The 21,223-nt window shown below is 38.4% G+C and overlaps 1 protein-coding gene across 1 annotated transcript; it reads right to left on the bottom strand.

The window, feature by feature from the left end:
- Window positions 1-1,392: 1,392 nt before the first annotated feature.
- Window positions 1,393-20,635, bottom strand: SPI1 (Spi-1 proto-oncogene). Its single transcript, XM_054634776.2, has 5 exons — window positions 20,302-20,635; window positions 14,360-14,453; window positions 6,882-7,069; window positions 2,953-3,100; window positions 1,393-2,261 (listed from the first exon to the last, which is right to left on the bottom strand). The coding sequence occupies exons 1-5, from the start codon at window positions 20,344-20,346 to the stop codon at window positions 1,945-1,947; spliced, it is 792 nt and encodes a 263-aa protein (XP_054490751.2). The 5' UTR covers window positions 20,347-20,635; the 3' UTR covers window positions 1,393-1,944.
- Between the last annotated feature and the right edge of the window lie 588 nt (window positions 20,636-21,223).

Below are 21,223 nucleotides of genomic sequence, written 5' to 3'. Positions count from 1 at the left end.
TTGGGTGCTCTAGTCTTCTGAGAGCTGCCTTCAACAGCTTCCATCCTGAAACTTCAAAATGGATGCAGATGGAATGATCCAAGTCTAATTTAGTGAGTATTAAAGTATTTCCTATAGGAAGTAAATCCTTCCAGTACAATTTTAAAAATAAAATGTCTTCTTAATTTGACTCATCCTAACTCTAAGTGAATGAAAAATGATCCTCAAAGCACAGTAACTAAAAGTTGGATTACAAGATTTTTAGAAGCATGAAAGATAACTCTCTGCTAATTTTTGGCACTGACTGATGTATTCATCAAGTTCATAAACTGGGAATAAAAATTGGGAAGTAGTACTTTGGGATGTTTTTTAACCAGGAGCTTCTTTCTTGTTTGGCTCCAAAGAGACACTGGAGGCCATGATGCGACCAGATTTCCACTTCCACAGTGAGATTGTTAGTGCAGACAATGATTGTGTGTAGATATAATTTTGAGAACTCAGGTCTGTAAGAAGCTCATCACTTCAACTATTTCTGATTTCGGTGAGGAGCAAGCTCTGAAAAAATTCAGATTATTTAGTGATATTTGGCATGTTGTACTGCATTTCAATATTGCTAAAAAAAATTTCCTTCTCTTCATTCTCAATCTGCCTCATTTCACCTCATCTATTTTGGGAAAGTCCTGATTTTTGAGTGATTGAAACAGTTGAGATATGTTAAATAATGTTAAAATTTGAAATGCTAGTTTTCTTACAGTTGCTTGAATTTAGATTTAATTTCTCTGCTTAGATGTACTGGGTAAATTTACCATGATATTTCAGGTATTGAATTATCATTTATTTTGCATTTTGAGTGTTATCTTTACAGTGCAGTTGTTATTAGTTACTATTAATTGTTTTACAGTAGGGCTTAAAATCCACAGTTAAAATCTTGAAACTCTTTTGTCCTGGAATTCCGCAAAAACATGATTAAACACAACTTACTTCCAAGAAAGATTCAGGAGTGAGAATCAAGGTATCACTGTGGGGGAAAAGAAGACAAAGGAACAGGAGCAGGAAAATAAGTAAAACTGCAAAAGAACATGGTTAATTGATACATTCTAAATGGTATGGGGATATAAATGCAATTCTTGGTATATGTGACCAGAAAATGTTCAACTGGCAGGGTTTTTGCACGGGAAAAAATAGTGAGAAATATATACATATAGGTATTTTTAAATTTCCTTAAGTACTGCAGTCTCTTTCATAGTAATGTATTTCACCTCGTAATATTTGTTGCCGAGTTTGACACCACTGATGATGTTTCCAGGTACATTAAAAAGTAGCTACAGATGGATAAGGCCCTACAGCCCAGTGCATCTTTTATTCAGACACCACACAGGAGCTGTATCTGCATAACTGAATGCGTGACATGTGTTTGTGAAGTAATCATTTATTATGCAAACATCAAAACTTCATTATACCTAATTTTATTAAATATGTACATGTTATTACTATTTAAAAGAATGAGTCTCATTCCAAGATCTGCAAACTTCTCTCTAGCTGTGAGAGCTGCGGCAGAGCCTGTATTAATGCTAGTTTAAAAGCTGGAAGCTAACGCGGTGTCACTGTGAGTGACACAGCACCACCTCTGGAGGCAAAACTTCATTGGCTGTATTCTTTAGTTACAATACAATCAAAAAAAAAAAAAGAAAAAAAGAAGAAAAAAATATTTTTCCTGACAGTATATTTGTACATTGTTTAAATTTCCCAACTCTGTCCAACTTGGAGGATGGAAGCAAAGAATTCTGTCATGATTGGGATTCTCAGATGCTGAAGAAGGGGATTCGTACCAGAAACATCTGATGATAAAGGCTGTTTAAAGGCAGAGAAGGGGGCACAGGAAGAAAAGAGAAAGATGCGTCCATCTCCTCTGCTGGAATCCAGCCAGGAGCTCTCAATATTTTTCTTGCTTAGGGTCCCATGGCCTCAGTGAGGATAATGCTTCCTATCAGTGGCCCCCCTTCCCATCACCTCTCCACTAAACTGGTAGGTCAGCTTCTTCTTAACTTTCTTGACCTCCCCTGTCTTGCCATAGTTTCTCAAAGCCCGTGCCATCTTCTGGTAGGTCATTTTCTTGCGGTTGCCTTTCTGGATGCCCCAGCGATGCGCCAATGCTTCTTTGTGTTTGGAGGAGAACTGGAAAGTACCTTTCTCCTTGTCCACCCACCAAATGCTGTCCTTCATGTCCCCACTGCGAAGAAGGTCCAGAAGGAACTGATACAGACGTATCTTTTTCTTGCTGCCTGTGTGAGAGTCAAAGAAGAAAGCCAATGGAGCATTAGTATTTGTGTGTAGTTCCTGGAGAAGCAGCAGAAAGTATCTAAGTATTCCAGCTAGCTTGGGAGACATAACTTTAGTTTGCAGCATTTATAACAGTAGACAATATAACGGTGTGAGGAAAAAATGTGGATTTATATACCAAGAAGAAAAAGCATAAGATTAAAAGAATAAAAGAATAATTCCAATGGCTAAACTTCTGAAATTCATTTGCTAATTTGAAGCTAATTGAAAAACATTGCTAATTCAAAATTAACTTAAACCTAATTTTGGCAGGTTATACAGAATGTGACTCTCAGATACTGAGCAAAGAGAGCTAATTTTTTTTTTTTTAATTGGTTCTTCTTTGACTTTCTTGTCTTGGTTTCCCTGGCTGTTATTAGAAATTGGAGTAGAAATGGCAAAAGCCATTTCCATTCAGGAAGTCTGAATAGACAAAGCCAAAGGAGGCAAGGAAGTACATTAAGAAATGAGGTTTGAGATAGTTTTGGTTGTGAGATTCAGAGGACAGGAGAGTGCAGTGAGTCAGGGAAAGAAAAACTTTGGAAGTGGCATAAAATACTAGCACAGCAGTTCTACAGTTTCATTCATTATCCCCCTGGTAATAAAACACCTGCTCAGTTCATAGCTTGACAAAATCCTTCTGTTTTCACTGACCTGTTTCTCCATGCATAATTCCAGGCCCAGGCTCCACACCATCATTCTCCCCATCTGACACCTCCAAGGGGGGGCTCTGCCTCTCTATGTCTTCCTCATCAGAGCTGGGCTGAGGTGGAGAGAAGTACATCCGGGGCAAATAGGACACCTTTGGAGAACAGAGCAGTAGAGGGAGAAAACAGTGACACAGAGTAGGACATCAAGATTAAAAAAGGAAATGCAATGAAGAGAGGCAAAGAGAAAAGGAGGAAGAAAATTAGAGGTATGAGAAAATGTTCAGTGTAATACTGAGTGACTTAGTTGTTGACATTTATAATAAATGCCATCCTATTAAGAAACACTTTCAGATAACAGTCAACACACATGTACAATGATGCACCTCTACTAGAGGGAAGAATGAGTAACGTAAATGCCGGAACTTTCTCATACCTTATATCCTATGCAAGTAACACTGTCCATCTTCCCCATACCTCCCCAAAGCTTGCTTTCTTCCTAATGAGTTTCTGATCCTGGTTGTCTATCCCCAGAATGAAACTGCTTTTCAGAACAACTTTTTCCTAATGCAGACCATCTCGAGCTGAATTTGAAAGGGATGAACAGTTCTGCCCTATCATGGCTGGCTTTGGCTCTGTTGTCCTGTTCCTTTCTCAGGCACAGCACCTCCTGATGGCACTGAAACTCTATAGGACTGCATCCAAATTTGGAGATGGGATTGTACCGGTCCGTCAGCTTTCTCTCATAAACTTCCCCCATGAGGAGAGGAGTAGCCTTGACACTAAGATAAGGATATATCATATCAGCCCATACTCTCTTTTCCCAAATGGCTATCTGAAAATTCCCCATTAGGGGGGAATTTCTCATCTGCAAAGCTAGCAAGCTAGTTTTTGTGTTAAATTCTCTTGCCCTTATATAGAGGTGTTGTTAGAAGCAGTGTGGAATATACCTCAGCTCTGTAAGTTCTCAGTTGTGGTCTGGTTTGCTAGGAAACATGACCAGTTGGCACAGATTATTGCATCTTATTTAATAACGTGAAACAGGTCAGTCTGAGGGGCAGACTTTTAATGCAGTCCCTACATTAAAAAAACCCAACAAACATTCCCCAAACCCAGCAGCATATCTTATGCAGCTTTCATGAAATGGGACAGATGATAGTCCTTGAAAGTGAGCTCCTTTTGTACTGCTCTTCTCCTTCACCGGAGAGGGATGTTTTGAGCCCGATGCCCTCCCCAGGGGATCTCAGATGCTGGGTGGGCAGTGGGTGTTCATGAGTCACTCACCCTGTGCTGGCTTTGGCCGAGTGGGGCTTTTTGGGTGAGTTTTGCACCACCTTGAAGTGTCCCAATAAGGCGTGTGCCAAGGGCTGCGTGGGGCACTGCAGCTGGCAGTTAATGAGCTGGCACATTGGCTGCAGCCGATCTGGCAGGAAGGGCAGGATTGGGCAAGAGCCCCTGTAAGCTTCCTGTCAGATCCCCAGGAGTGAAACTTCAGCCCTCACCACAGCCACCTTCAGCTTCTTACAGTTAACAAAGCTGCAGCGCTGGGGTAGAAGGGAAGGGAGAGACTGTGCCATGGGGGAAGGGGAAGGAGAAGGTGGGACAGGGTCCTACAGAGGAGAGGAACAGAGATTGGTGCCCTTGAGAAAAGGGCTGTGGAAACCTGGAGTGCTTTGGGAGGTCATATGGGAGTAAGGAACTGCTTCTCTGTGGCTCAGCGGGACAGTGGGAGGGGACACGGTGTCTTGCAGAGGCCAGCCTGGGATGTTGAGTGAGCGTTCCCCACGCTGTCCCCACTGACCCTGACTGCTGTACCTTTGCTTACACTTCCTCTGCACCTGAAACTCAGCAAGGGCAGTCAATACAGTGTCACACAGTTTTGGGACAGAGTCACAGAGGACTGTCCCGTGTGCTATAAAGAGCCAGGTTACTAATACAGCTCTGGAGAGAGAAAACTTAAGGAACTACTAGCTGCTTTCCATATTCTGATGTCTTCCCAGGGTCTGTGGCCTCTACGTATGATTCTCCTCTTTCTAAGAGTTCTTCTCAGAGCTTTCCAACCTTCTCTTTCACTGTTCCTTCAGAATGAATTTTTTTTTTTCTTATTGTAGTATTTCTGAGGTCCCTGTTGTCAGGCTAACAAAATTTTAAAAAAATCTTGTTCATGAACATGTTAAACTTCAAATATAATTTCACAAAGTAATGTGATATCCACAGAAAATTAAAGAAATATCTTTGCACCTTCCTCCTTTGCTGCAAACAGTAACTCTGATATTGCAGGACAAGCATACTAGTTAAAAACTAGCAAATTTAGAGGAGGATTAAAACTTGCTTCTTTCTTGTTTCTTTGCCTGGGACTGTAACTGAGACACACCAGAAGCTGAACTTCAGAGCATGCCAAGTACTATTTGTATGAGCTATTCTAGGAATAAAAGTAAAATAAAGTAAAAAGCCAAAGATCCCCTGCTGGTAAGGAAAAGAAGGGTAGTGGTGAATTCTACATACTAACATCTGCAGCTTGGTAGGGTGTGGGGCAGGGAGATCACAGTGCTCTTTATCAAAAGTTGTAACAAAATTAGTTCCCTGCCTTTCATCCTGAAATGAAAGACCATAGCTGAGAAGAATGAACGTGGATACCAGAAGTGCCCTCTCTTGCTTTTTTGGTTGTGCTTCCTAGACATCCCTAAAGGGGCTCATTTTCATCCTTTGCCCTTGGCCAGAGGTCATGGTTGGTCATTAGGTATTAGCAGTTGCAATGAGCAACTGAAACAACTTGAAGCTTCCCACAGGCTGCTGTTCCATGATGCATTTTTTATAGTTGTAACTTTCTGTTCCTAATTCTTTGTTTGTATCTACATCTTATATTCTATTCCTGATTTTTTTGATGGCTTGCAGTTTCCTGTTGTCAGTGTTAACTTACTCATTCTATTTTTTCTCTTCTTTCTTTTTGATTAATACAGTACTAACATCCAATTTCGGTTTGCTTTGAGCAGAGAAACCCAAAATGCCAAGCCCATGCATGCAGTTTTTCTCACAAAGTTTCAGCAAGGGTACTGTTAGATGCAGCACTGTAATCAGCAAACACTCTTTTCTCTAACTTCAGTTCTACTCTGTCTTGTATTTAGGACATTTCATGTACATTGGGGAACACTTTAGCACAAGATCTTCCAGCTTTCTTACTGCCCCCAGTAATGACTTTGGGCATATTCATGTAGGATCAAGAGTCATTTCCACATCTGCTGTGCTTAGTATCTTTGTAGTATGATGGAACACCTTGTAATTTCAGGTTCAGCTAGAATTCACTGGTGCTTTGGTGACTACTGCATAGTGGAGTATCTTTTTTTTTTTTTTTTTTTACGGGGAAATGCCTGGCTTAATGTAAAATCTGAGCAAAGACAAGACAGTGTGTTTTGGCTTGTGACTTATTTACTCACAGATAGAAGCACAAGTAGGGTCTCCTCAGCCTGTGGTAGAATTGTCAGAGACTTGTCTTTGTTAGCATTTCTCATACAAGTCATGTAAAATTTTCAGGGTTCCTTGGAAATATTTAAAACTTTAGTATTACTTCAAAGCTCAGAATTACTTCTTAATAGTCCTGGGTACCCTTGCTATGATGATACAAAGTTTCTCACCTCCAAATCATCTGCAGAATTGCAAACCAGTTGATCTTCATTCCAAATGAAACAAAAATTGAAATTCCAAACACCTCCACAAAATGCAGTTCTCATTTTAGACAGTGTGGGGAGCATGATTTCTCATTGGCAAAAAGAATGTTTAAAATACATTAGTCCTGAGAATGAAGAGCTTTACATCCCCTAAGAACCTGAGTAACTCATTCCAGAAATTTCTTTCACTTCATAGTATGCATTCCCAATGTTTTTTTTTTCTTTACCATTAATTACAATCTGAAGTTCTGGGCAGGGCTGGTGACCATACCTGATGGTTGAGTCCAATGTGTGTGGTTGGGATTGCAGAATCCAGGACGTGCATTTGCTCGATCTCCATGTGCCTGTAGAGCTGCTGCAGCTGGGGAGGCTGCACACTCTGCAGCTCTGTGAAATGGTTGTCTCCAAAGGTCTCAAATTCACTGTGCATGTGGTGTGGATGATAGTCCCAATAATGATCTAAAGAAAGTAAAAATAGATTGTCCATCACTGCAAGATGAAAAAACATGGCATTTACCTGGCTTTCATGGATTCTCACTCCTGTCACAGCCCTTTCTGCCCTCTCCAAACCACTCCTGTTGACTTGTCTCTGCTGACAATTTCTATAGATCCCTGCAAAGTTTCTTTTCCTAATCTCATAAATTCCTGTGACTGGGAAGTATTACTTAGGCCACTTTTAGTAGGAAAATACTCTCAGATAGTGAGATGGATTTAAATGATAATTTAACACAAGATGCAGAAGATGTTAATGGCACCTTTCTCAAGAAGGGACCATAACAAGTTTCAAAACATTGTCATTCTTGAGACAACAAATTCTACTGATTTACACACTGTCATATTCTTATTACACTCTTCCTCATGGCATGGAAATGAGGAGGTGGAAAAAATGTAAAGATTATTCTGCAGCTATCTTTAGACTTTATTTTACTATGCTAGCAAAATTTCAGGAATGCTGCGGAAAAGTCACTTCCTGCTGTTTTGCTATATCACACATTTTTAAGTACCAAGACTAGAGAATAAAAGGATAAACACTTGGAAATCTGGTGTACACTGTATGCAGGAAGGCTGAATTCTAATGCAGATTCTTTCTCTACCTTTTTTATCTCTTTAGTACATTTGAAATTTCTGTGATAATTTGGATTTAAAAAAAATATATAAAGAAGTACTTAAATAACCACTATAATGTTTCCAGATTTATCTTTGAAACGAAATTCCCTATAATTCTCAGTTCTAGATTTCTGGATTTTTTAGTTCAACATAAGCCTTCAACTTTTAGAATGTCATATTTTCTGCTCAAAATTTAAAATTTTCTGCAAGAAATGTGAAGTAATTCTAATTTCTCATATACAATGGCTGCATACATAATTCTGCACATATCTATGTGCAACCTGTTTTTAAAATCAGTGTCAACACTACATCCTCTGCTGTGACTGAGCTTGGAACTAATTTTCTAGTTCTAGGGTTCATCTTTTTGTGTATCACTTTATGCATGGCTGAAATTTCTTTATGATATTCTGTGTAACAGTTCTAATTTATATCTTACTATTCCACACCAATCCATAAATTATTTTTAAAATTTCTGTCCTCCCTTTTACATGTTTTCACTTTGCTGTCATGTTCTTTTACAATCTACTTCTCTTCATCCCTTAAGCTAGCATCAGCTCTGGGTCTTTCAGTGTAAATCAGTATATTCACCCCCCCATTCACACTTGTACACTTCTCCAAGCTCCCTCCCAGCTGTTGACATCCTTCCAATAACACAATGAACATAGTTGAACATGTTCCTCTAAATGTAGTTAAATTTATAGAGGAACAATTGTCTCATTCTGCAATATATGTTATTGTGCATGATATCTGGATATTAATGTGCTATGAATATTTTTCTTAAATATCAAGTTATTTCTTTTTCTCAATCCAAGGGAGGGACTTGGAATGTGGCTTCCTTTGGAGTGAACCCAGTGATAAGTTTATACCAAGCACACTCGTACCTGAGAAGCTATAAGCTCTTTCAGCTGCCTTTGTGCTCAGGCCAGTAGAAATTTATTTGGAGGCTCTATGAGATCATTTCTGACACCAGCACTTACTTTTTGTCCTTTCTGCTTTTCTGATTCATGAATAAACCTCTTCACTGCATGTGAAAGGGGTGGAAATGTGTTTATAAAAGTATCCAGGGAGCTGCTGCATTACTTTGTCATTTCTTCACTTTGTTATATGGCACTTTCTATGGGCTATGTATGGGTTTTATAGCCCTAAGATAATTACAATGCACAGTAGCACTTTTTCATGTTGCACTTCAAGACAGAAATTTCAGTTTCTAGTGTAAAAGAGTGGGGTTTATGGATGCAAAGCACTCAGGTGTTTTTATATCCACATCTACTGCAACCCAGGAAACAGCAGTGTGTGAGTTGAAATCCATCATTTACCTAAGGCTGTGTCCTGGTAGGAAGCTTTGAGCACTTTCAGTGTGAAACCTTTCCATTTAGTTGGGAGACTGGGCCACACTAACTCATGCTTTCTCTAGGTTAAATTAGTGCAGATTTCTGTAAGTAGAGCCAACCCTTGAGGTCCCATATACCATGGGCAGCCCTGCACATTAAATTGTTGAGAATATATCCCAGGAATAATCTAAACTCCTGTTCCTTAGAGTGATGTGGCTCTGCTTGCTGTGTGGAAAGTGCTCTGTCAGAGGGCAATGTATATTCCCAAAGATCCTTTGTCGCTGATAATCCACAACAATTGAGATCAGTGCATAACTGGGAGGATGACAAAGCCCAGGAAAAAGTCTCTGAGGCTGTCAATGGCAGGTCTTCAGCTGTGGAATGTCTTATTAGAAGCAAATATGGTGGCCAAGAGAGAACAAAACCATTTCCAACCTGCATAGCCATGAGTATCTGTGCACCCTCTAGGTGGTCTACTTCTGATAATTTTAAAATATTTTTTATCAGTAATGTTTTTATACTTTGAGATACCTCTTAGTTCTTTGGAACCTACGACAAGGTTACTGTGGCTCCAGAAATGTTTTAACTTTTCCCTTGGCAAATTAATTAGCCCATGGAACACTATTTATGCATATTCATGCTAATAACTAATTAGTAATTATCATATTAATTTCTAAATTCCTTTTTTATGGAATTAGATGCTGTTGTAAAAATAAAGCAATAAAATAATACTATTAACACAGCATATAGGATTTAAAGTAATGACATCATAGTATTACACTACCAATAAATCTATGTCAGAAATTACTTCAACACAAACTTATGTCCAAATGTTCAAGTCGTGATAGGGAGCAAAGTCCTTATTCTTTCTAAAATATCTATAATTTCCCAGTAATCCTTAGGAAAAACAATATTGGTTTAGTAACATTAGAAGAGGAATTACAAACCTGTCCCCACAAGTCCTTCTGCAGTTAACCATCCTGGCTAAGTTATTGCATATGAAAATTAAAAGAGAAAAATTTAAATATCTGCAGATATTTGAGTTACCAGTAACTCTTTACTTCCATGCTCTTTGTTAATGTTATGTCAGTTACACATACCAATTTGTTCTTTTCTCTAAAACATGAAGGTGGAAGGAAGAAAAAAGATAGGAGATAAAAATTCTAGAAATGGAAAGTGCCTGTTCTTTGGGTAAAGGAAAATATCATTAAAAGCCAAGCTATACCTACACAATGGAGTCATTATGAGAAATTTCATGTGAAGTGAAAGAGGATGTGAAAAAAATTCTCTCTTACAGAGGCATGGAGATTATGTTTGTTTTGGTCTTGTATGTAGTGAAAGGTTAGAGGAAGGACAATAATTAATTCTAAACTCCCTGTCATGACAGAGAGGATGTTAGCCTGTTGGGAAGCAATAGCTGACCTAAAGGCATTGTGTCAATATTCACCATGGAGGTAGATCCTCACTCCTAGTGAGAAAACCTGACTGAATGTTTCCATGCACCTTCTCATCCCTGTAAGTTGCTTTGCTCCTGTTTTAATAGATGAATAACGGTACAAGCAGTGGTCAGAATAGGAAACAGGTTCTAGGAAGGTATTTGTAATAAGTGTGGAGCAAGAGGCTAGATCTGCATGATGCGGTGCCAAAGGGTGCAGCAGTGCTGAGGCAGCAGTGGAGCAGGAAGCCGGGAGCTCTGGGAGCCCTGGGATCTCTGGGAGCCCTGGGAGCCCTGGGATCTCTGGGAGCCCTGAGAGCTGTGGGAGCCCTGGGAGCTCTGGGAGCCCTGGGAGCTGTGGGAGCACCATGCTCTGCCCGGCCGGGCACCGCGGCTGCCAGGGCTGTGCTGCCAGCCTGGCCCTGCGCCTCGGGACCCTGCTCCTGCTGGGCTCACCTGCCAGCACATACATGGAGAGCTAGGACAGGGCTTCTGCACAGCCCCACACCGCATAGCTTACAAGCTCCCGCTCTGTTTTGCACATCTGAAAAAGCCAAGGAAAAAAGCCATAGAGGAAATGAGAAAAATATTGAAGGGCACTGGAAACTCAATGTCTTGATCAGACACTACAGAATCACCCTTGAGAACAGTGCTGTGGTCCTGGGCCAAGCACCAGCCTTACCTAAAACAATGTTAGAATCTCATTAGCTCTCACTTTACAAACTTCATGACTTTAATTATGCCAAATGTTCAAAAACCTATGGGTCAGGCCCCATCAAATCATGAGAATAGCTTTGGAGGGAGGGGATTTTTTAATGAAGTTTGGAATTCTTTCTCTTTTTCCTGTAGCATTTAAGACTAAGGTTTGCACGTTTGGACTTTCCCCCACTTCTATGTGGGCTAACAAAATCAAAGCTGAGATTCCTAAATGGTCACATTACTCCAGGATGTGAGACAAAAATAAAATCCCAGATCATGAAACCTAGAAAGTTCCATGAGGCTAGCAACGAAGTGAACAAGGGTCAGCACTCAGCTTCATACAAAAAGTGATTTTTACTAAACCTATAATGTTTGGTGACAACATGGAGACAAAGCTGCAGTGGAATTTTGTAATTACAAAGATTGCATTAGTGTTACAAAATATGCTGTTACACATACAGACTTACAAGCTCAGGGTAGGGTGATGGACTAATACATGATCACTCAAAGCAGCTTCTGTCCAGCATGACTGTGTCTCTGTGTTAATTACAGTATTTAAAACAGTTACACTGCAGTAAAGAAAATAATCGCACACAATGCTTGTGCTGATGAACATATCATGCTGTGGTTTTGCTTGTTAATTTCAGTGTTCACTTAATGGAAATAATTTCCTAAATATTACTCACTAATGGAACAGATCTACACATTTTTTGTGGACTTTACTACTTATTTGTGTAAATAAGTAAGTAAGGGATAATAAATAAGGTGTAAGGGTTTCCTTCAGTACTATATTTGAGGAAAAGGGACGGTAATGCATGTAGCACCAATCTACAGATTAGGATATTGCCATCTCCCTTTCACAAAATAATTTTTCTAGCAGTGAGAGAGAGGTAGTCTGACACCTCAGGAAATTTTCCTATTTCTTTAACAGTCCCTTTTCAGCAAGATCAAAAGTATTATACTGTCTAGTGGCATCTATTTGCATTAATTGGTAGTATTGAGGTGCATAGTGGTACTAAATAGACCTGCAAAATTATTTTTATGTATTGCCAGTGATCTCACTGTACCCCAAGCTGAAGTTCTCTCTTACAATTCTGTTCTTGTTTCTTCTTTTTTTACTCCCATCTAATCAAGTTCTTGTCTCTTTTACTGCTGCTACTGCAGCACCTTTTTATTCCTTTCCCCCTCAATTTTTCAATCATTGTGCCTTTATCCACTTTGTTCCGAACACTTAGTACATATTTCTAAATGTACTTTGTGGCATCCTTTTCCCGCTCTTCTGCATGGCTATCCTCAAGACTTTATACTTCTGTCATGTAAACAAAATGAAAGCCAAAGTAGGGTTTTTCAATTTTTATCAGAAAGATGGAAACTACAATAATTTGTGGGTTTTAGTCTGCATCTGCATTTTTTGGTTGTTCATTGCTGTTTTGGACTGTGAGCAATTCAAGACAGCACAAGGCACAGATATTTATACACAACCAACTATATTACAGGTGCTTTCATAAATTAAAATTTGATTGAAATGTGCAGGCTGGGTTTAGGTTGCATCTTCCATAAGCACTTACTGTAGGAGTTAAAATGTTTTTGGGGTCTATAGGACAAGTGCAGCACAACTTTAGGAACAGACAAATTTCTGTTTGAAGTGCATGTTTACATACTGCTTAGGTTATAACCCATACAGGTCACTGTCCAGGATTTGTTGTGTTCATCATGAGGAGTAAAATCATGCTAGTGAACTCAGAAATGAAGCTTAGAGGCAGCCTTTCAGTAGAAAAATGGGCAGTCAACCAGATGGGGAGATAAAATGATGAAAGATTAAGGGAAGTTTTTGCTTGAGGTAGCCTAGACTTAATGACAGAAAAGTTATTTCCCAGTGCTTTTTCCTACATGGCATCTTTTATATTTATTGTTTAATTGTCACAATTGCCTTTTGAGATAATCAATGTTATCCTGTTTTATGAGTGTGCAAATAGGTATGGGGTATAATGTAAAAACCCTAAATTTCCATGTGGAATTTGCTGGGTTTGATTAATGAGACTCGACAGATGCCATGAGATAACTTATAAAAACTGAATGAATTCTTTGTCTTTAGGTGTTAAGAATATCAGAGGTGTTTCCTGAATGAAGTGTAGAGAACAAATTTAGGTAGGAATCTCTTTCAGCTAAAAGCTCGGAGCCATCTTACTCAGTAACTCACTGCTCTTTTGTTGCCACAAAACAGTGCTGTGCGATGATTAGTTCATGTCTTAAATTATAACAGCAATGGGCCTGGTTGCTATATCAGTGGGATTCTTTCAGGGAAACTCCAGAACCTGCAGGGACTGCCACCACTAATGGAGTAGAACGGTGCTTTTCCTTCCTGAGTCAATATTGACTCTGGTATTTCCAGGGTGCTCTTGCTGGAGACCGTTGTATTGCACGGGAGACAAACTCCACAAAGCAAGACTCTTGCCTCTGCATTGATTTAGAGTCCAGTGCCCAGACAACACTATAACATAGACACCAAGGCTTTGAAATCACATACATAAATTGAAGTAATAAATAACCATACAGTATTTTTACCTTGAGTTATGTTTATGTACAAACAGCTACAAGGAAGTTTTACATAGATTTAGAGACAGGAAGTACTTGGGTGTACTGGGGGAAGAGTGAAAGTTAAAGTTAGGTGTGGCAGCATGCAATAGAAAGAGGAAAATATATGGAGTTGAAAAAGGCTAAATACCAAAGAAACCTAAGCACAAATAGATTATTTTGGACCTAAGTGAAATGGGAGTTGGACATGGGAACACAAGAAGAGGAATACAGTGCTGCAAATCCATGCTTTAAAAAGTTGAGAAGCAAGCTGAATGTTTTTGGTCTTCAGAGGAAAATAAAACCACAGTAAAGATAATGAAGGATAGAGATAATGAGATCCCACTTTCCTGGGAACTCCTTGCATCATAGAGTTCTTTGTAAAATGCTCTTCAGAGAAACCATGTTGCAGTTGCTGGACTGGAACAAATTATATAATAATATTATATTATTAATAAAATAATTTTTGTTCCTGATTCGAAAATGTGTTCCTATACATTCTAGATCACAGCAATAAATTTGTTATTTTCTTGTATGTCCTAAATCCATTTTCTGTGATAACCCATGAGATTTTATGCTCCAAGGAGATATTTTTTGACTTACCACCATGACTCTCTCCATCACTGTTGAGATACTGGTAATAGTCATGGGGCTGTCGGTAGAGGTCTGACTCATAGGATACCATATCTTCAGAGGGCTGTAAAAAGAAGAGGAATTTTTAGAACAGTAAGCTTATACAAATCCTTTCCAAATTATTCATATAGTTAGTGAAGGGCTGATGCCAACCCATTTTATATTGCTTAGGGAAAGAAAGGGGAGACTTCAAGTTATTACTGAATCAGCAGAAATAAAATGTGTGATGCCAAAGACTGGTTTTGGGGGAAAAAAAAAGAGTTATCCCAGTAGAAAAGAGACCCAGCCTGTGTAGCAGAACTTGTCCAGTTGTAATACAGAAATCCCTTGTATCCCACACTCCAGCCTTATGAGGATACTGCTTTAGAGTTGTTGTAGATATTATGCACAAGTGCAAATATTTTCTTTGGTAGTAACAGACATTTTCTTTTATTTATGATAATGATTATTATTATTATTATTCCTGTACACAAAAAAGAAAGCAGAAACTTGTCTTGCCTAAATATATTGTTTCTACAAGGTCTGACTAAATGGTGGGAGTCTGTCAGAGGGTAGTGACACTGGCAGAGGGCATAAACACATTTTCTTTCTCAGTTACTGTCCAAGGTGACCTCTAAATGTTTGCTGCCTCAAATCAACTGCACAGGGCTTCTAGATACACACAGTGAAAACTTTAAAAGTCCAAATGTGGGGCAAATAGTGAGCTGTGACCTGTTGGATGCTTAGCTGTAGAATTAAAGTCTTCTCTAGCTTCTCAAAACAGGTGACATAGGCTAACTTGCCCACTTCTCTTCCTCCTCAGGCCTAGTATTCCAATTGGAACACTGAGTAAGATCTTATGTTGTCACAATAAAGGTTGTTTACTATTAGTTGTGCACAATTTTGTTGCTTCATCTAACGTTTCATCTTGTTTATTTCCAGAATAAGAGTTAGAGAAAAACAGTGTCTGTTTTGTTAAACCTTAATTCAATTAAGTTTGTTACAGTATTTCCTTCCAATCTAAACAAATTCTTGCACTGTCAACAGCAAAGAACTCAACCACCTTCTTGCCTTTTTTTGGGAAGGAAATTACTCTTAGTATTTTTAGGTGTTAATAGCAACATTTTAATTCTATCAATGACTCCATCATAACTAACTTTGAAGGACAAATATTTAGAATAACATGATAACTATATGATCGGTGTATTTCTTGTGTTTATATTTCATATGCCTATCTGTACGTCCCAAATCCTTTCCCTCCATGAACCTGTCACATTTTTGGAACATCTGCATATTTTAAGCTTAAGCTGTGGTAACAGCATGACAGAAATACAGGACAGCTTCTCTTTTTCTTACTCCTCTAGACTGTTTGAGAAATGGAAAGTGATTACAGTAGAATTGCCCTTTATTCACACAGAGATATAATACGAAGTAAAACATGTTTTCCAGATTTCATGGAGGTGGTCAAAAAGTCAGTATAACATGTATCTCCTCAACATTTCTGCTTTTTCTCCATGTGTTTTCTTGGCGCTCTCTCTGGTTATATGTATTTACTCATCTTCATTCCTTCCACCTTTGGTGTACTGTGATCTCTGACAAGAAAAAGTAATGAGACTGTATTTTGCTTTCTTTAGGATAAAGTTCTGAATGGAATTTCTCCTTTTCATTATCTTTGCAAATTAGTTCATCCCATTCCCTCATTTCCTTTCCCTAAATATATGCTTCCTGGTAAATATATAAACTTATGCATTCATATTCAAAATTTTTAATTATTATATTATAAATTAAAAACTAAATTTTAATTAATATTGTAAATTACTATAATTCAAAAGAAAGCATTGATGTTCTGTGAAAGGGGAAATGTCAACATCTAAATGGAAAATGCATATCATACTAGTTAGGAAAAACAGAGGTTAAAAAGTCATGTAAATGTACATTGTTTGAAAGAAAAATCTCTGTTTCTTCTCAACTAAGATACTAGAAACTGATAGAAAGATGTTAATACCTAAATGTATTGAAGTTTTAAATGCTGATAACTGTTTAGCCAAAAGTAAACTAATTTCGAAAGAAATCACTATCCTGATAATATAGGCCTAATTTGCTAAAATTTCCAGTGGTGCAGCAAGGCATCTATCACTCATATCTTTACAGAAGTATAGCTTGGCAGGAAGGCCGAGCATCAGTCCAAAAGTAGATAAAAAATACATATTTTAGGCAAGGAAAAGTATGTTTGGCTTTTCCTAATTGTGCTTTCCTGTGTTGTCTTCTCTCAGTTTCCAAACTCCCCCACTTCAGAACAATATACATTAACAGGCAATAGTGTCTCACAGTCTGACAGCTGAGAATGAAGTATTTTACCATTCAAAAGCTACTTTTACAGTTCAGATGCATATTCAATGAGCAGAGCTCAAGGGAGGTGTGTTAAATAGACTCTTAAAACAATATTAAGACTCCCTTAATATTTACAGACATGACTGACTACAGAGTGAATTGCAGATACCCAACATCTAAAAGTGATTTTACATAGGGCATTGGGGTACTATAAACTTTGGTTTGAAAGGCTGGGGCTTAAAATTTATTTATCATGGATCCTTGGAATTTTTGTCCTTGAATTTGTTTCCTGTCCAGTGATCCTTTTGATAAAATACATGTGTGTATATCCTTGTTAACTCATGCAACTGGACCAATCTGTCCCCACACAGGACTTGTAATGCCACTGCTTTCTATCTTGGTGTCTGATCTTCAAGGGCACAGTAACTAACATGGCAAGATGTACTAAATATATAAAAGTCTACTTATCATCAACTTAATCAGATGGTGGTTAAAGGACATAGAACAGCATGTATTCTCTCTGATTATCCTATAGGAAAGTGGGATATTTCCCTCTATTTATTAGAAAGGCTATTTTCAATAACCTGTTTTTAATTGCTTTTTGGTTTTTTGGGGAGTGGTTTGTTGTTTTGGGTTTTTTTTAAGAAAAAATTTCTTTAGAAATGTTTTCTCTAATTAGAGAGAAGAGGTTTCACCATGTACTGCTGTTGCCTCTTGTGTCAATCTTTACCCACTTGCCCTGTCCTTCTCTGGAACCTCCCCACCCACACCCATTTCATCATCTTACTGACAGCTCTTCCATGACACTGAACTGTTTTGTTACTCCTGACAAAAAGCAAAGAATAGCTTATGTTTAATATTTAACTGATGTCAATGGCCATTTGTTCTATCGGTTATTTCCATTAAAAGAATGACTGAAAGCTTTGTTACAATCCCATAGTTGTGGTCTAAAGTTGGTATCTCCTTGCATGCATGCCATGAGTTGCAGTGCACTATCTAGACAGTATTCTACCCTCAAGTAAGAGGTCAACAAACAATACTTTCTGTCACAGACTTTTATAAATGAAGAGTGGCCTCAGTCTTCCATCTTTGCCCTGAAACTCAAGGGAAAAGCCACAAAACCAGTCAGAGAAAGCTCAGTTGGCATTGGTTAAGAGAGACGCATTGGACTCAACTGAATTGCAGTCTGAAAATCTTGTTATTCCCCAAGACTTTGTCAGATAATTCCAGGGAATTGTAAAATCACTAAATGCTGATCTGTTTTTTATCTTGATATAACTATTCACTGGCATGTGATTCAAAAATACTTCAGACAATTTCCAGTGATGTGCTGCTGAGACAAGCTTTAAGGCCAAGATTAACTTTATTTCCTTGGAAAAAAATTACAGTATAACTATTTTAGAAAAGATGAGTAAAAATATTAGCATGATTACTCATTGGGCCAGCCTCACTGGACCGTGTTGATAATGCAGTTATGTGGAACAGAGTAGTTCTGTGGGGCATTTTTGCTCTCATGCAAAGATACTTCATTCAAAGCTGTGATTTCTACAGGTGGCTACTTAAGGATTCATATAAAACTGCAACCCTCTTCAGGCAAAGGTGTTTGACTTAATAATGTTTTGACCCATAACACAACTGAATTCTATCCCGCACTGGAAGACACAGACTCAGTCTGCAGAACTTTTCCCCACAAAATTTCTAATCTTCAGAGGAAGATGCAGTACTCCCAAACAATTTAAATAGTGTTTTCCAGCTGAGGGATAAGAATTTCCTAGCCCAGGCAAGAGAAAGCAGTTACTGACCCACCCTCAACTGAACGGGGAAGGGTGGAGGAGGGAAGTGTTGCTGCAACCCCTGCCTAGAAACAGGCTCGAGTCTCCCCACTGAAAAAGTCCCAGGAGACAGACTTGTAGGACTCTAGCTGGCAGTGCTCAAAGTGCACTTAAAGACATTTTGAAAGTACAAACCACAAAATTATTAATTTTTGACAGTTTAATCACAAAACAAAAAAACCCTAATTGCTCTATCAAGAGCTTCAGTAAGATGCAATTGGGTTTTCACTGCCAGTTGTATCACTCATCTGAACGCAGCACAGACATTAACTGCAACACAAATTAGAATATGGGCCAAACTGTGTTAGATTTTCACTCAAGTTATTCAACATATGTCCTGGAATGTAACGCTGGGGAAAAAAAGGCAGAAAACTTGACTATGAGCTACTGAATAGATAGAAAATTAACAATTGGGGGTTTTTTTGAATGGAGATACAGTTTTCTGGGGTAGCTAAAGACAAGGTTTGTATTTCTTTACAATTTATTTTTTGTTAAGCCCAACAAGTAACATACTGAGAAATCTCTAGGTATGTTTTTTTAAGCTTGTTTCTATTCAGATTTCTATTCCGTTGCACTTACAGGAGACCCATTGGGAAATTCTGTGTATTTAAGAAAAAGAAGAATTATTTTTAGAGTCTCCTCACCCTTTGGGTAGATAGGTGATTTCAGGAGGATTGATGATAAATTGAGAAAATAAAGGTTCTCCCCCAAAAATAAGATAAATACTTTCAGTTTTCATGAATTCTGAACATGACAGGGAATCAAAGGGCAGTCTTTCTGGATGAAAGATAAGAAATGTCTTTAGTCTTCATTAAATGGGACAAGACAAAACCAAAACTTGATATAAGTTTTTGTTAAAAACCCTTTGGATCTGCATTGTCTGTCTCTGTTATCTGACACATGTATAGCAATTACTGTAAGCCATCTACCACATGAAAAGCCAAGTCAACCACCTTATCTGAGACCTCTTCAGCTTCTACAAACTTAATGAAATCTAATTAAGGCCTCTTGTACCCAATCTCTTTAGAGATTTCCCATTAAGCCTGGTTTCTGAACAACAGGTATGTGACATTATTTTTTAAATAAATAATAATTTTTTAACTAACCGTATGATAAATTACAGCAGTGCGACAATGCTTAGAGTTAAGGAAAGGATAGACCTGCCCCATAGGCACACAGAAAATTTTATATGTTAGGGAAAACATTGAAAGACTTAAATAAGGACCGTAGGTTTTTTTCCCCATTAGCCAGTTGCTTTTTCACAGTCAGTGAATTCAAGAAAATTCAAGAAAAAATTAGGTTAAAAACTAAAATGCCATCATTGAAAAGAACACACAGAGTCCTAATATGTAAATCAACATTCAACAACTCTTCTCTCACAGATTTGTGGGCAGTTAAATACATAAACTATGTTATAGACTTCAGATGATTAAGAATTACAATCTGAAGAAAGACGGCTTTTATATCACAGAGGTAGCACTGAAGAAGAGATATTTACTGACTTGTTATAAACACCCTGTACAAAAATACCATACATTTAATCTGTGAAAACAAATGGAGATCAAAATCAGATACAAGTTTAGGGAGGAAATGTTAATTTCCCTTTCATTGCAGTGTTGACACTAGTTTTATATATTGACCCAAGCCAAACTTCCTGGCATTACAAATACAGACCAAAACAGAGATACTGTCAAATAACAAAACCTGGTTTATTTTGCCTTTTGCTACTGAACCTAATGATCCATATTACAAATAAATCCATATACTCACAGGGGGAATAAGGGGAAATCCTTCCATCTTGCAAGCTTGCAACATTCAGCCAACTTCTGAGTGAATTTTTCTTAATTCAGTTTTCAAACATCCAGAATAACTGACTTGCAAAAAATCATATTTAAAAAATGGTGGGAAAAAAAGGAAAAATAACGAGAAAAGAAAAAAAAAAAAAGAAAAAAGTGAGACCCTTGGACTCCGTGAAGTCCCTTAGCAGTGGTGGATCTCAGGACAGGAGGACCCTAACAAGCTTTCATAGTTTGCCCTAATAGGTTCTGAGGTGAACTTCTTCCCGAGTTGTATGCGAAGTTCCTGATTTTATCAAATGTCTGTAGAAGGCAGATAGGCCCTGGGTCTATCAGTGGCTGTGACATCACACTTGAGCCAGTTTGCATAAATCTCATTTCAGGGCGCTGTGGCGCTGCAGCAGGAAGTCTGCCCCAGCCATGGACAGGTGCTTGGCTGTATAATCAGCAGCCCAGAGCCTGCCATCAGTAAGCGAGCGGGTGCGTGCAGCACCGGGGGAAGGCTCTGTGCTTCCCACTGCACATGAACCAGAACCATGGTGCTGCTGCTCTCAGGTTTAATGAGATCATAGACACAGCCCTGACAACTTCTGAGCAGTGGCGTAGACTTGCATTAATAATAGTTCTGTATTGAAATGATGTGGCAATGCTTAGCAGGTAGGAAAAAAAGAGTATGCAGTTTCAAATACCCAGCCTTAGGTTTTTACAAAACACTGAAGTTATGCCCATGAGACTTTTGTCATCAGCTTTGCACCAGAGTAAATTCAGTGAAAGTTACTTGTTCTCCTATTTGTTTTTTGTGAACTCTTTTGTTTTATAATTCCTGCAAGGAGAAAGTGAATGGGGAAAAGGAGAAAGTATTACACGTCTCTCATAATGACTTCCCTCAGGTTCTG

Source organism: Agelaius phoeniceus, chromosome 6 (assembly GCF_051311805.1).
Source record: "Agelaius phoeniceus isolate bAgePho1 chromosome 6, bAgePho1.hap1, whole genome shotgun sequence".
NCBI lineage: Eukaryota > Metazoa > Chordata > Aves > Passeriformes > Icteridae > Agelaius > Agelaius phoeniceus.
This window is presented reverse-complemented; position numbering and strand designations above follow the sequence as displayed.

What these genes read in the sequence shown, in the direction of transcription:
- SPI1 (XM_054634776.2), bottom strand. Translation starts at nt 20,346, where the DNA reads ATGTTGCAAGCTTGCAAGATGGAAGGATTTCCCCTTATTCCCCCT. An exon ending in TGATGGAGAGAGTCATGGTG is followed by an intron (nt 7,070 to 14,359) that starts GTAAGTCAAAAA and finishes TACTTTCTTTAG; the next exon opens with ATCATTATTGGGACTATCAT. An exon ending in AATTATGCATGGAGAAACAG is followed by an intron (nt 2,262 to 2,952) that starts GTCAGTGAAAAC and finishes ACTCTCACACAG; the next exon opens with GCAGCAAGAAAAAGATACGT.